General features: G+C 35.8%; 1 protein-coding gene across 13 annotated transcripts in view; it reads left to right on the top strand.

The window, feature by feature from the left end:
• dlg1a (discs large MAGUK scaffold protein 1a) overlaps positions 1-14,886 on the top strand; it is a 131,069-nt gene extending 116,183 nt beyond the window's left edge. For 9 of the 13 annotated variants that reach the window (XM_082189512.1, XM_082189509.1, XM_082189516.1 and 6 more), the window contains 9 exons: positions 2,035-2,101; positions 4,399-4,498; positions 7,238-7,279; positions 8,641-8,691; positions 8,818-8,919; positions 9,005-9,177; positions 9,324-9,433; positions 9,527-9,618; positions 13,127-14,886. In XM_082189512.1, the coding sequence (XP_082045638.1) occupies positions 2,035-2,101; positions 4,399-4,498; positions 7,238-7,279; positions 8,641-8,691; positions 8,818-8,919; positions 9,005-9,177; positions 9,324-9,433; positions 9,527-9,618; positions 13,127-13,233 (844 nt within the window). In that variant the 3' untranslated portion in view covers positions 13,234-14,886. Of the gene's footprint in view, positions 1-2,034; positions 2,102-4,398; positions 4,499-4,808; positions 4,834-7,237; positions 7,280-8,640; positions 8,692-8,817; positions 8,920-9,004; positions 9,178-9,323; positions 9,434-9,526; positions 9,619-13,126 lie in introns of all 13 variants that reach the window. The other 4 variants (XM_082189514.1, XM_082189513.1, XM_082189517.1 and 1 more) reach the window with 3 other exon arrangements.
• The last annotated feature ends 1,185 nt before the right edge of the window (positions 14,887-16,071 follow it).

Genomic DNA, 16,071 nt, shown 5'->3' with positions numbered 1-16,071 from the left:
GTTTACTGTCACCTGATATTACAAAGTCTAATTAGAGCGTTGAACTTCAGCGCTGATGTGTGATGCCGTGAGTTTCCCTCTCATTCTCTCCGCTCAGCTGAATGCTGATTGAAAGTTGATAATTGACTTCTCACCTCATTCTAAAAATGAGCCTCTCACGTCTTCTAACTGATCACAGGGGGCAACCATCTAGAAACAAGTTGGGATTTCTCTTTGTGAAAGTTTCTGTAAATAATCCTATATATTTTAAACAAATGATGTGATCTACATCCTATTTCCTTGTACTTCATGTTTGGATTTTGGAGGTTAGAGGTAATCTAGATCCATCAAAGCATGGTTTTTGTAACAAATACCCCACCTTCAACAATAATTTACGGTCAGGTGTCAAATAACTTTAATCTTTTATTTTTTATTTTTTTTATTTTTATAACTGGTCTGTGCACATGCATGCAGATGAACATCTTTGGCCAGCTCAGAGGTTGTTGTTTTTTTTTAAACAAAAGTATTGGGACACACCTCTAAATTAATAAATTCAGGTGTTTCAATTAGACCAATTGCCACAGGTGTATAAATTCAAGCATCTAGCCATGCAGGAAAAAATGGCGCATGATGCGTAAAAGTCGCCAACGGTCGGATGATTCCATAGCTGAAGAGTTCCAAACTTTGTTGTGGTTTAATTCTTTCTTTTCAGGGGAATGACTTCAGAGATATTTGATGCCAGAAATATTAGACTTTATTAACAAAACAAAGCCGAGTGCCCCTCTGCAGAAAGACCCTGCAGAAAGACCCTCCAGAAAGATTGTCCAGCAAACGTATATACCTTCTCCTTGTCCCAAAGATGGTAATACATTCTATAGATTATTTTGAGAAATAGTTTGTACCATGTGACTTTACTGAAATAGAATTCTCTGCTGTAACAACATAGCTCTCAGGTTCCAAAGTCACCCAAAGTCATACACAGACAGAAAGGAAATAATAGTGTACAAAAAATAGTTAAATTACTTATTTTCTAAATAATAAAATCTTCAACAACTTCCACTAGCATTAACATCAGCACAAAAACTGTGTGGCGGGAGCTTCATGGAATGGGATTCCCTGCCAAGTGGATGCCAAGTACAATGCCAAGTGTCAGATGAGTGGTGCAAAGAATGCTTCCACTGGACTCTGGAGTAGTGGAAATGTGTTCTGTGGAGTGATGAATCACGCTTCTCTGTTTGGCAGTCTGATGGACGAGTCTGGGTGTGGTGGATGACAGGAGAAGGTTACCTGCCTGACTTCATTGTGCCAACTGTAAAGTTTAGTGGAGGGGGGATTATGGTGTGGGGTTGTTTTTCAGGGGTTGGGCTAGGGCCCTTACTTCCAGTGCAGGGAAAAATGTATGCTTCAGCACACCAAGGCATTTTGGACACTGCCATGCTTCCAACTTTTTGGGAACAATTTGGGGAAGGAGCTTTTCTATTCCAGAGTGACTGTGCCCCAGTGCACAAAGAAAGGTCCATAAAAAACATGGTTGAATGAGTTTGATGTGGAAGAACTTGACCTCAACCACATGGAACATTCTTGTGATGAACTGGAACAGAGATTGCATGCTAGGTCTTTTTGTCTAACATCAGTGCCTGACCTCACAAATGCTCTACTGGACAAATGGGCAAATATCCCCACAAAAAAAACACTCCAAAATCTTGTGGAAAGCCTTCCCAGAAGATTGGAAGCTGTTATAGCTCCAAATTGGGGACTAACTCCATACTAATGTCTATGTATTTAGAATGCAATGTCATTACAGTCCATGTTGGTGTAATGGTCAGGTGTCCCAATACTTTTGTCCATATATTATATTTTAAGGGTAAAAATTGCATATATTACTTTCCTCAAAATATGTTTTGCTACAGTTTGCAAAAACAAAAGTTTTTGGCCTCATACGTTTTTCAATAAACGTTTTTAGTTTATACACATGTACATAATGAACACAGGACAGCTTTTTTGTATAAACAGTGAAAATACTCGCCCTACATTCTCTGTCTCCTTTCTCTTCAGGGTGGAGAGAAAAGAAAGAGCCAGGTTAAAGACGGTCAAATTCAACTCCAAGTCTCGAGACAAAGCGGTAAGTGTTTGCTGCTCAAATATTTACCATGCCTGGCATGACACAAACATGCTTTTAATGCTTTTATTAAGATAGCCTAATACGTTTTATAGACGAATACGTTATAAATAGGCCTTTTGTGTAAAACATTTATTTGGTTTACCTGGAGTCATGCCAACATAACCTTAATTTGACAGAAATCAGAAAACATTATGAACACGCCTTGTAGCCTATTTTGAAACACTGTTATTTTTATGATATTTTTAGATGAAAGTGCTAATAAGATGTTAAGCATTAGAAACATTTTGTTGCACCTTTCTCTTGTGTGACATTTCAAAAGTCAAAACTGTTCTCACATAGGATGACTAACAGCTGGCAAGTGTAAACTCTAACAAAGTAGTGATGTACTATATATATATATATATATAAGTGATGAATCATTCTTCATGAATGAGATGCTTGTTTGAAATTTTCATTTGTGAAATAGATTAAAATGTATTTTTACTAAACGTAGTGTACTAATCCTGTATGTTTGTTCACAATTCTATCCTATGTAAGTATTCTTAACAGCATGTGACTATTAGGGCTGGGTGATATTGCAAAAAAATATTAATAAATTTTGTTAGTCAAGAATGCATTTAATTGATCAAAAGTGACCGTTACATGACTAAAATTTTTTATTTATTTTTTCAAGTAAATGCTGTTCTTTTGAAATTTCTAGTCATTTAAAGAACACTGAAAAAAAATTTTTTTGCACTTTTTCCACAAAATATTAAGCAGCACAACTGTTTTCAACATTGATTATAATAAGAAATGTTTCTTGAGCACCAAATCAGCATATTAAAATGATTTCTGGAAGATAATGTGAAACTGTAGATTGGATTAATGGCTGCTGAAAATTTAGTTTTGCCATCACAGGAATAAATTACTTTTTTCATAATATATTAAAATAGGAAATTATTATGAAATTAAATTAAATTGTAATAACATTTCTATTTGTTTTGTATTTTTGATCAAATAAATGCAGCCTTGGTGAGCATAAGAGACTTCTTTCAAAAACATTTTAAAATCTTACCAACCCCTAAACTTTTGAATACAGTGTGTACAGTATATACTGTAGATCTCAATATTTTTCAGCATTTTGATGACATTCAATATATATTATAGTATTTGTGTAATTGCTCTGACTTAATAAATTCTGTTCAAAAGAACCAGAACCATCATTTCAACTGAACAGCCATTGTAGATACAAGATACAAGTTTAATGAGAGAAGTAAAATGCAGTAATGTTTTTTTTCCCAATGTGTTTGCAGTACTATAACATAATAACACAAATTGAACATTAATATAATATTTTTTACTAACAGATTTTAGTATAAGAAATATCCTACATTGTGAATGGTCTTAGTTGAATGATACAAACATCATTAAATCAGTTATGAATAGATTCATTGAAATGATAAATAAATCAAACTTACCATCTTACTCTAACACAGATTTAATAAAGTTACTTTACTTTAGTTACTTTAATAAACTAATAAAGTTTAATATATACAGAGACAAGAATGAACTGTACATCCAATCTAATGATGTCATCTTTAGAAAATGTAATGGCCAAATAAAAAGCACCTTTAAATCATTGCGAAATTCACAATGTTGATTCATTTTAGATCACCAAAAAAGATATTGTCGATATTCAATATTGCCCAGCCCTAGTGATTTTAACTTTGCAGCAGTATTGTGTTTAGCAAACATCTCCTGCACCGGATAAACTCATCATCCACTCTTCAATGTCTTAGCCTTTTCAACTGCATTCACTAATGCAGCATGAGTGCATGAACGTTTCAGAGAACAAAAAGATAAATACGCTTGCCATTGATGTCAAACTGCTCTTCACTTTCTCTTCCTGCAAATTACGTTGTCCATCTATTTATGTCTTTTGTGCTTATTATAGCTTTGTTCCCGTCCAAACTTTTTGACCAGTGCCAATCACTAACTTTAATCCACTAACTAATTTTGAGGGTTGCATGTCCTTGAGTTTGTCCCTTGATCTGATATTCAGTAATCCCTCATAAACTCAACTGTGCCTGTTGCCATCTCCAAATCAATATCATGTTTCATGTCTATTTATAAGTTCTAGCATTAGTGATTTTTGTCATTCCAGCATCATTTTATTGGATGGCGGTGGCCACAGAGCCAGTAACATGGGCATCTGTTAAGTTGGGCATTTGTTCATACTTGAACTAGACACCCAACACCATTCCATCTGTTCTTCCCTTTTTGTTCTCCCTCCCTCCATCCCTCCCTCTCCTTCTCAGCAGTCATTCAATGACAAGCGTAAAAAGAACCTCTTTTCGCGAAAATTCCATTTCTACAAGAACAAGGACCCCAGCGAACAGGAAACAAGCGATGTGGACCGTAAGTACATTAGCCGCGGACACAGAAAAGTACGGGACGTGTGCAAGACAGGGTAGTGGCACCGACACCTCTGAACGAAACTCCTGCTTCTGCAACAACCCTAAACATGACAGGAAATTTGATTGATCATGCATCAATATGAGATGATGTAAGGACAGAATGTCTGTTGAAGACCACTGAAGTCTCCGTATTTGGGTTTGTTGCAAGGCAGGAGCGAAGTTCTTCGGTAAGACCAGATATGTTGTTCCAGTAATCATTGTTATTTTTGTGGTTTTCTCCTGTTCCTTGCTCTCTGCCGACTGCTCCACAGGACCTGAGTGACGACAAAGGCTTGAGTAAGTCCACAAAGGCTACAGCAGGTCTACCCCACCGGCCCCACCAAACTCCCATTATTCCCCATAAAACTGTCTTGCCCGTAGAAGTGATGTTGAGTTAGAATTGTGTTGCGTCTCTGCAGCCTGTTTTGCATCTAGACGACCATAAAACACAAAGGGCCAGATTTACTAACTTTACAGAATATAAATCACTGTATATGAAATAGCGATATATATATGATCAAATCGCGATTATAAAATCAAAGGCTGCAAACTTAAAGTAGTATATAGTCTGTTGCGCTGCGTGTTTCAGAGTGAAGAGCAGCACTGTGTTCATTTACAGTTTATATTACTGTTTTGAGTGGCTTTGTTCACAGTAAATGATGCTTCTCCATCGCTGCGTGTGCTCAGAGTTTAACATCGGTTTGGGAACACAGTGTGTGTTAGATTGACTTTATTTAAATGCAAATTTGCATAATTTCCAAAATTTTTGTGGATCGAAGTCTACAGAATTTCACCAATATTCCCCCAAAGTAAAATCTCCATGGTTTGAATGTTTGAAATTAAAGAATTTAAGATATCAAAATGTTGTATTGACACTTAGTGTTATATCTATCTATCTATCTATCGTTCTATCGTTCTATCATTCTATCTATCGTTTTATCTATCTATTGATCTATCCTATCATTCTATCGTTCTATCGGTCTATCTATCATTCTATCTATCATTCTATCTATCTATCTATCTATCTATCTATCTATCTATCTATCTATCGTTCTATCGTTCTATCATTCTATCTATCGTTTTATCTGTCTATTGATCTATCCTATCATTCTATCGTTCTATCGGTCTATCTATCGTTCTGTCTATCTATCTATTGTTATATCTATCTATCGATCTATCCTATGGTTCCATCTATGGTTCTATCTATGGTTCTATCTATCTATCTACTGTCTCTCTCTCTCTCTCTCTCTCTCTCTCTCTCTCTCTCTCTCTCTCTCTCTCTCTCCATTAGACCATCAGAGAACTGTGAACATTCAAATGCGTCATTTAAATTATTGAAATATTAACGTAAAATCTCAGGTGGTACTTCAGGTAAATATTTTACCTCTAAGGGGTTTGGCAAATAAAAAAGTTTGAGAAGCTGTGGTTTAGTGCTTTGAACAAAATGTTTAACACTATTCGCCTTACTAAGCAATCGAATTAATGATTTTTCACCCGGTGACAAGTGCCCTGCTTAGCAATACCTTGTAAACCACCTGCAACAAACTAGTATTTGAGCAGTGAGTTCTGCATTTTCATCAGAATATGTACAAATGTAGTTATTGCCGTGATTCTGCTTTGGGAGGTTATGTGCACACAGATACTTTTGGGGACAAATGTATCAAATGCAAATAATGTTGTAGTCAGAAGAATTTAACCCTCATGTTCTGTTTGACCGCCAGGACTAATTAAAAAAAATATATATCTTTTGCATGTCAGGATGATACAGTAACTTGCTTTAAACTAATAGGAACTGATTAGAAGCAAAAAAGAATAATAATACTCAACTACAGTATATTGAGCTCATGAAAATGTAGTTGTTGTGCAAAAGTTTGGGGTCAGTAAGATTTCCTTCATGTTTTTCACGAAGGCTGTTTTTGATTGAAAAAAACGGTAATATTGTGAAATATTACTACAGTTTAAAATAACATTTTAAAATGTAATTTATTCCTGTGATGCCAAAAATCTTCTAAAATTATTCTTCAGAAATCCTTCTAATATGCCGATTTGCTGCACAAGAAACTGTCATTATTAATGTTGAAAGCATTACATTTATACAATTATTAAATGTATGTATTTATACATTTCAGGATTCTTTGAGTAGAAACTTCAAGAGAAAAGCATTTATTTGAGATAGAAATCCTTTCTAACTTAAATGTCTTTACTGTCACTTTTGATCAATTTAATGCATCCTTGCTAAAAACAAAACAAAAAACTCATCCCAAACTTTTGAACAGTACTGTGAAAACAGTCACGACAGAACATGAGGGGTTAAGATTAGCATGGTTAATGTGAAAGAAGGTTATTTATAATCTCCCTTGACTTCCGAATGTTTAGTATTTCTGTCCTTTCTTAGACTTCACCACCTAAAAAGTGTTTCCATGTCGGAGTGGAGCCTCTCTCCCGAGAGACTGTCTTGCGTGCATTCAGAGGCTGTTCGATGATTTAAAAATTTTAATACGGCTGAAATGCCAAATTCATTTTGTGGAAGTAGTTTTATGAGAAATGGAGCAAAATGAGATTAGCTTCAAAGCCTCAGATGTCCTGTTCAGGTCCTTAACACTGCCATCTGCTGGTGGCTGCTCTTAGTATGTCTGGCGTATTCCTGCAAGGCTGGTGTTTTTGTGTCTCTGGTGCTTATTTTCCCTTTTTATGGTTTCAGAGCATGTAACTTCTAACGCCAGCGATAGTGAAAGTAGTTACCGTAAGTGTGTGTTCCCTTTTATTTCCTTTCATCATGTTTTTGAGTTCATCTCTTGAGTGTTTAATTCCCTTTTGTTCTCTAAACTTTCCTTTTATGTTACACACACACACACACACACACACACACTTGAAAGATGTGTACTATTTAAGACCAATATCAGAGTCAGGATTTTGCACAAGAATAGTTTATTTTTAATTTTGCATAACAGAACATTAAAATTGTTAAAAAGGTGTTAAAAGCTAATGTAAACACACTGTTGATTTAGCCGACAGAAGCTTACCATTGATTTACCATGCTTTATAGTTCATAGCATGATTTGCCTGTGCTGAGAGTTTCAAGTGATAAAACAGGTGCTGTTATCTGTGTACCTTGCTTTAGTGATCATGCCAGGGACAAGAGCGTATTACAGCCTGGAATATTACCTTCAAATAACATTTGAACAAGCCTGTGTCTTTCAGCAGTTTGTAAATCATGGCCTGTCATTCACGTCGAGTGGGCGAGGGCTGAAAAACCTCTTGAACTTTTATTTAATGCTACATGGCTCTCAAATATATCTCATCTGAACAGTGAGTGAAAATTAGAGACTACTGATCGCGACAAAGGCATGCTTTCATAGGGTATAGGGTACAAGTAATATATTTGAAATGTAAATGAGCAGTAATGAATACAAAAGAAAAATATATTTGAACGCTCAACATCAGATTTCAATTACATTTCAATTTCCATGTACAAGTGGTTGACTAGTCATACAACAACATAGTTGATTAGTGAGGTTATTTTTTTTATTAAATTATTTATTTATTTATTTATTTATTGGCACCAGTCTTTTAACCTTAAACTTGTACACTATTGCTTAAAAGTTAAGTCTCACTTAAAAGAAAAAAGTCTCACTATGGCTGCATTTATTTGATTAAAAATACACTCAAATCAGTATTTTTTAAAATATATATATCATTAGATTTTAAAATGTAATTTGTTCATGTGATGGCAAAGCTGAATTTTCAGTAGCCACTACTTGAATAGAAAGTTCAAAAGAACTGCATTTATTTTAAATCTGAATTAAAATCTTACTGAGCCCAACCATGTGAACGTTAGTAGTATACATTATTTAGCATGCCGAATAATTAGCTAACTAATGAACTTTAGCCGTTAGATGGCAGGTTAATGAAGCTAAGAAGAGAAAAACAGTTCCACTCTTGAAAATGCATCTCTGATGCTTGTCAAAATCCTCTCAAACAGAAGTACAAGCAAGTTAGGTAAGGTATAGAAGAGTTTAGCTGAGGCTATACAGCACATACATGCTGGTTTAATTATATTCTCTAAGATGTTTGAACTTATATCAGTATTTCTGTCTTTACTAGGTGGACAGGAAGATTATGTCCTCTCTTACGAGACAGTCAGGCAACAGGAAGGTGAGTGTCTTCTTGCAAGCTTTCTTTTATTATGGTACATTCGTTTTTATCACTCCATATAACTTACATGTAGGTGTCATTGTAAATCTCTGTTTGACTTATTTTTATTATTATTGTGCTTTACAGCGAGTTACGCTCGTCCAGTGATTATCCTTGGACCCATGAAAGACCGGATCAACGATGATTTAATCTCGGAGTTTCCAGACAAGTTTGGGTCATGTGTTCCCCGTGAGTACACAGTTTTATTATTTCTTTTGCAGTATTTCAAATATCATCTGCACTGTTATAATGGTCATTACTGTTCTTTGACCAGACACGACTAGACCAAAGCGAGACTACGAGGTTGATGCCAGAGACTACCATTTTGTTGTCTCACGGGAGCAAATGGAAAAAGACATTCAAGATCACAAGTTCATCGAGGCGGGCCAATATAACAACCACCTCTATGGGACAAGCGTGCAGTCAGTGCGAGAGGTTGCAGAAAAGGTGAACAAGTTCAACATGATAGGAAGTAATAAACTTATGGCAGTAATAAAAAAGGAATTTTCTTTTTGTGAGTTTCGTGACGACCTTCTGATTTCACTGTGCAGCAGTTCATGTGACAATCTTTTTTTTTTCCACTGTTCTTTAAGGGCAAACATTGCATCCTGGATGTCTCAGGCAATGCCATCAAACGACTCCAGTTAGCACAGCTCTACCCCATAGCGGTGTTCGTGAAACCAAAATCAGTGGAGAATATTTTGTACGTTGTTGTATCAAAGGATCCTCAAACACGTGATAAATGCTCAACCTTGACTGATTGGTACTAATAACAGGTCCTCTGTGTCCTCCTCAGAGAGATGAATAAGAGATTGATGGAGGAGCAAGGCAGGAAGACTTATGACAGAGCCATGAAACTGGAGCAGGAATTCTTAGAGCACTTCACCGGTGAGAACAGTAGAATACACTTACCCACATCCAAATCAATTCTGACCTTTCTACTCAAGTCATTTTCATCATGTCATGTCATCTTACCTTACCTGTCCTGCAAATCCACACTCTACTATAGAGGGGTGCAGAGATGATGTCAAAACCCGGAAGACTTTTTCCTATGGGGTTTTATAATGGGTTTTTTCCAGTTTTCCCAAGTAAAATAAGGTCTTGAGGATACTTGAATGTTTTGCTCTACAACGTAAACTGCACACACTCACACACCAATCTAGTTAATTATACATTTTTATTTATTTTTTTTAAATAAAAACAACTACTTCATAATTTTCGTTTTCAGATGGGTGTGTGTAAAACATTCAAGTATCATCAAGTTATGTTTACCACAGAACATAGCATGTGAGTTGAGTGGTAATATTTCCTCCAGAAAAGATTCTGCCCTGTTCACTCGGTCCGCTCTATAATAGGGTGCATTATAATAGGCTGCTCACTCAACCCAGAATGCTCTTTGTGATCTGCTGGTTCGAAATTGTGTGAAATAAGCAATAGGTCTAAGGTTATGGAGTTCAAATATTGTTTAAATGAAGTTGCAACCTTATACATAGCCTAAATGCACAGTGAACATCCAAGTTAATGGGATATTTCACCCAAAAATGAAAATTGTCATAATTTACTCGTTCCAAACCTGTACAAATTTATTTCTTCTACTGAACACAAAATAATATTTTGAGGAATATGGGTAATCAAACTGTTGCTGGTCCCCATTGACTTACATAGTATGGAAAAAATATATACTATGGAAATCAATGGTGCCCCACACCTTTTTGGTTACAAACATTCTTCAAAATATCGTCTTTTGTGTTCAGCAGAAGAAATAAACTCATACAGGTTTGGAACAACTTGAGGGTGAGTAAATGATACATTTTTGGGTGAACTATCCCTTTAAGACCGAAGAAGACGACGAAATTGAAGGGGAATGTGGAGAAACTTAGTTAGCGAAGATTAATTTTGTGATATACTAACAGCGAAGTTCTTTTTTATTTATTTATAGCCTACTACTTTCTAAAATATTGCTTTAAAGCCACAAATATCATAACTATTATTTAAGAAATTCATTACCAGCAGAAAGATGGATGGATGGAAAGCGAATGTCGTTTTACTGGTGAGTGTGAGCGGTACATAATTGAAGCATTCGTTTGGGCCGTGAGCGATTGAGCAGAGTACACTGGCATAGAGCAAAATCACTCACATGCTCTAAAACAGACATTATTTTACTCATACAGTAAATTGAAAAACCCCATTATAAAACCCCATAGAAATATCTCGAGTGAACCATTACTTTTCCGGGTATTAACATCATCCCTGCACCACTCTATTAAACTTAGATATTTTGAAACACATCCAGTTTTATTCCACCTGTTTACATTGATTTTAAAGGGGTAGCAAAAAAAAAAAAAAGAAGAAAAAAAAGGAAATTCTGTTATCATTTATCACCCTCATGTCATTCCAAACCTGTACGACTTTCTTTCGTGCAACACACACAAAAAAAAAAAATGTTTTTAATCATTTCTCAGTGTTCGCCCCATACAATGAAAGTCAATGGGGTCCAAAACAACATTGATCCCCAATGAATTTCATTGTATGGACAAAAACAAACAAACAAACAGAGACATGTTTAAAAATATATTTTTATGATAGATGAAAGTATGTTTAGGAATGACATGAGGGTGAGTAAATAATGACAATGTTCATTTTTAGTTGAACTATCCCTTTAAGACACAAACAAATTATGTTTACATTAATCCCCCCACCAAGAAACGCTGTGTTGACAGACGCCAAGCTTATTGATTTAAATTTAATTAAAAAGCAATCAACATTTGCACAAAACCACTGCCATTCAAATAATAAATAAGGTTGTGGTTTTCAATGAAATATCACAAATAGCCGCAAGCATGTGCTTCTTCACTATGTGGTTTTATATCTCCTCTCAGCGAATAACCTTTAGCCTGAGGAAAGATTGCCTGGAGTATTTCCAGGAAATTTTCCTTGAGTTTTTATCTTACTATAATATGTTTATTTTCAGTTTAACTCAATATTCAAAAGAAATAATTATTCAAATTTCCAAAACAGAACATTAAAAGAGGAAGCAATCAATTTGGAGTTAAAAAAAAAAGCCAAGCTAGACATTAGCTCACTGCACATAACCTTTCACCACAGAGACAAAATGGTTTGTTGTATTAGTGCTTGCACTGAAGATTTTTGAGGTTTTATATTGCTGTAACACCATAGACATTCAAATGCAGCAACATCTGCTTAACTCATTACTTTCCACACGAGTGACATGCAATTTTTAATTGCATTAAGGTTCGGCCACATTTACTTAAAGGTGCTCTAAGTCTAAGCGATCCCGGGAGTCGAAACTTCTTGTTGACATTCGAATTGTTGTCAAACAAAACGGAGGCTAGCTAGACGGAGGCTCCTCCTCATCCCGTCTCCTCCCTCCTCCCCTCCCTTCCGGCATAAAGGAAAGTCAAAGTAGTCACAAACAAAGTTAAGTTTTACTGATACTTCATTCAATGTGTAATGTCGCCAAGTTAGATAAAGGGTTTTATATATTGCAGAACAGAATACAGAAAAAGAGAAACATTATCTTAAAATCGTTTTGCCACCTGAGGTTATAACTATAGCTCCCATACAAGGATGCAATAATGGCAAGATAACGTTAGCTTCGCGTTTCCCAGTGAGCATAAACAACGGCGGCGGCGTAAACAAATTTAGTCAAAGTTGTCAATAGCCTATAAATGAACCTTCAAATTCATAACAAACAGTGGATGAAAATAACCATTCACACAAATTGTCGCCCTACGTTACTGTGAATTTGCTTGATCATTTACAATAGAGATTGATCGCTGCTAGAAACATAACGTTATATGTTGTATTCACCAAAGTTAACTCTGACTGCATAGTTCTAGCTAATTACATTCTTGTGTTGGTTTGGCGAACATGAACGTCAGTTTAGAAAGAAAGATGGATTTACCTGTTCTGCAAAAACAGAGCAACTGAATGTCGGATCGGAAGCCCTTGTGCCGCCGGAGTTCTCGCCACCTTCAAAAGGTTTTTCCGATGTAAATTCGGTACTTCGTGCGTTCCTTATCCTTGTCCCTCTTCCCAAATTCATTGTGCTGACCAAATGAAAGCTGCTCCGTTTTAAAATGACTTCTGTATGAGCTGTGCTTCATACATGGCTACACTATTGACAGTAGATACAGTAAGAGTCCTTTGTTGAGAGCCCTGTGACTGCACAAACACAACAATTTAAAGTATTCTAAGATACTGTTAGGACATTTATTTGCATTTGATTTTTGTAATATTACCAAGACTTTTTATTAAAGGGATTGACAGCATTTGGCATCAGTGGCAAATCATTATGGGCTGCATGTACTTAGTCTCAGTCTTAGAGTGAAATGTACAGTATTACTCATCGATGTTGATCTTATCTTTCTTGCAGCCATTGTACAAGGGGACACATTAGAAGAGATCTACAACCAGGTTAAGCAGATCATCGAGGAGCAATCTGGGCCGGTCATCTGGGTACCAGTCAAAGAGAAGTTGTGAGATGGCTGGAGACAAATAAACCTTATTCCTCTTTCAACTTTTTTTGTATTTTTTTTCCCCCCGTTTTCTTTTTTATACTAACCTGGCCTGCTGCTGACATTGGCTTTCTGACCCCTGAGCATAGGAAACATGTTTTCTTTGGATGGGCTTGGGGTCATGGTGGTCTTACAGCCACTTCTCTCTCACTCTCTCTCATGCCTCTCTTTGAAACTGCTGTCTAGAACTCGCATCCCAATCTCCGCATTTCATCCTCCGGTGGGAGGAGACATGCCTGAACAGCGACTTACTGGACAGATTATACGGTACAGATTCCTTAATGTTTAAGGGAGGTGACTTTCTCGAAGGAAAACCAATGAGTTAATGCATTATATACATTTTGGTTTGTTCTTTCCCCCCCCCCAAATATGATCAGAAGTTAAAGCTTTCATGTCTGTCTCTGAAAAGACATAAAGCAACACTTTGCATGTTTTTGCATTAAGAGCATGGTTTGGATTATTCTTTTTGATTTAACATATGTTCATTTTTTTTTGTCAGACAGATTTGAGCTATGTGAACTGCTGCCATCATATTACTTTTGTTTTCTCTCGTTTATTTTGTAAAATCAAGCAGCCCACTTGCTCTACACAGCTGATCAGTTTTGTCACAAGTGCACAAAGAGGACAAAAACATTTGGCACAAAAGTTCTTCTTTTTATATTAAATGTCTATTTGTCTTAACAATCTGTGTACATTTTAATCATGGTGCATATGGGAGTAGAGGTGAAGAAAGGAACGGCTTATGATTATCTTTCAAATCCAGGTGATGACATATTCTTACTTCAAGAAACAGCAATGCAAATAAGAGAGTATAAATTGTAATGTATATTCAATCCCTCAGTATACTGCCTATTTTGTTATAATAAAAGTCTATATTGAGCTTTAAATAAACTATACCTATGGGAATTATTTTCTTTATAATGTCAGACATACACTCATATAAATATGTGTGTATGTATATAAAAATAAATATATATATATATATTTTCTTTTACTTTTACCTCCATCACTTTTGTTGTTTATGGTTTGTTTTTATGCAAAACCAACACTGATTCACGGGACACCTGGGCTGAATGGTGGTGTTCCATTTGCATCTGCTCAAACAATATGAAAAAACTCAAGTTGGCAGTTTGTAGTCTTTAGCTCTCTCTCCTATGTAGTTATGTCATGTTTACTTTTTCATGTGACTTGCATGATTTCTAAAAGCAATAGTCTTTGACACATTAAATATGAGTGAGAAGCAGAGGAGAGGGCTTCTCTTTCTGTTTTCACCTGGGATTGTGAAAATGTCAGAGTTAGCATGAGCTGTAAACGTTAGAGGCTAGGAGATTCTTGCCTCCATGTATGTGAACTTGTCGATTACTCATAGCTGAAGAGAGATTTGCTCTGCCACTCTCTAACACAAGCCTTTAACTCTCCACCAGGGGCCGCGCTGACAGCATCCCCTTTTCATTCTTAAGTTACTCGGAGATGATTGTTTTCTAAAAGATTGCTTCTCTAACTTGTCTTCATGGCTTTCTAACACACTTTTATGAATAGATTATGTACATAATCTGCCAACTTGATTCATTCCATTTGTCAAAGAGGAGAACAGCTAATAAAAACTTTTTTTCTCATACACAGTGTTTTGGTTGTATCTTTTCTTCTTTTTTTTTTTACAAACAAAACTTGCATCACAAGTGTGTTGTGATTGTCAAAACATTTGGTGACTGAACAGAAGTTTAGAGTTTAGTGACAACATGTTACAATGTTTACAATGGTACAATAACTGGCAGGATACTTTTTCTATTATTCCTTGACACAAATTTCGCGATTTCAATTCTTGTGATTTGAATCCGATATTGATTCAATGAAAATATCTCACCACCTACTGCTGTAAACAGCCTACAGCCCTGTCAGCTGGTAGCCTATAATTATTAAAGGTGAACAATAACAACTCAAATATAATACGGTTTTTATTATAATAATGTTATAATATTTTAACAATACGTTAAAATATAATAAATATGTAATATAGAGCACATATTTGGCAAAATACTCCTCTATAGCTAATTTTAGCCAAATAATGTGCTAGGCTATAAAAAGGTCATTAAATGGCTTTCCAGAGGTAACGTTAAATGTAACGTTACGTGACATATTTTGTTCTCCAGCTGTTATGACCTCTTTCCAAGGTTGAAAAACACTGATTGATCGATATTATGTATGAGGGTATACATTTCGGTAAGTTGTACTTTATCTTTCAACATGCCTATTGCATTCGTGTTTGACTAATTAGATCGGTTCACCTGCCGCTTGAACCGAGGCGCTACAGCGGTCTGTCACGTCACATTTACAAGCGCCAAAACGTTATTTATTGTTTGAATTTCGTAATAAAATCGTTTTAAAAAGTAACTTGCTCTGTCTTGTCTGTCGGTGTCAGTGTCCTCATTGGATGTGTGGCGTGGCGTGAGAGCGCGTGAACAGAGTCAATTTGTACATTCAGCATGAGAATTGGCAGCGCTTTTGAGAAATTTCTCTATTTTTTCTTTCTTTTTTCTTTTTTTTTTTTCTCTCCAATGGAAGTCATTGTAGACAAAACAGTTTGGTTACCAACATTCTTAAAAATTTCTTCTTTTGCGTTCCACAGAAGAAATAAACGTCATACCGTTTTGGAACGACATGAGGGTGAGGATGTTGACAGAATTTTCATTTTAGGTGAACTATTTCTTCAAGAAATATTATAGAAGTCTTGGAGATCAGTTACAACACTGCCACAATAAAGTGTGCAGTATTATTGTATTATTGCTATATCTGTCGTCGTTAA

The sequence above is a fragment of the Leuciscus leuciscus genome (genome assembly GCF_965113295.1).
Source record: "Leuciscus leuciscus genome assembly, chromosome: 14".
NCBI lineage: Eukaryota > Metazoa > Chordata > Actinopteri > Cypriniformes > Leuciscidae > Leuciscus > Leuciscus leuciscus.
The sequence above is the reverse complement of the archived record's forward strand: the minus strand, read 5'-3'. Positions and strand labels throughout refer to the sequence as shown.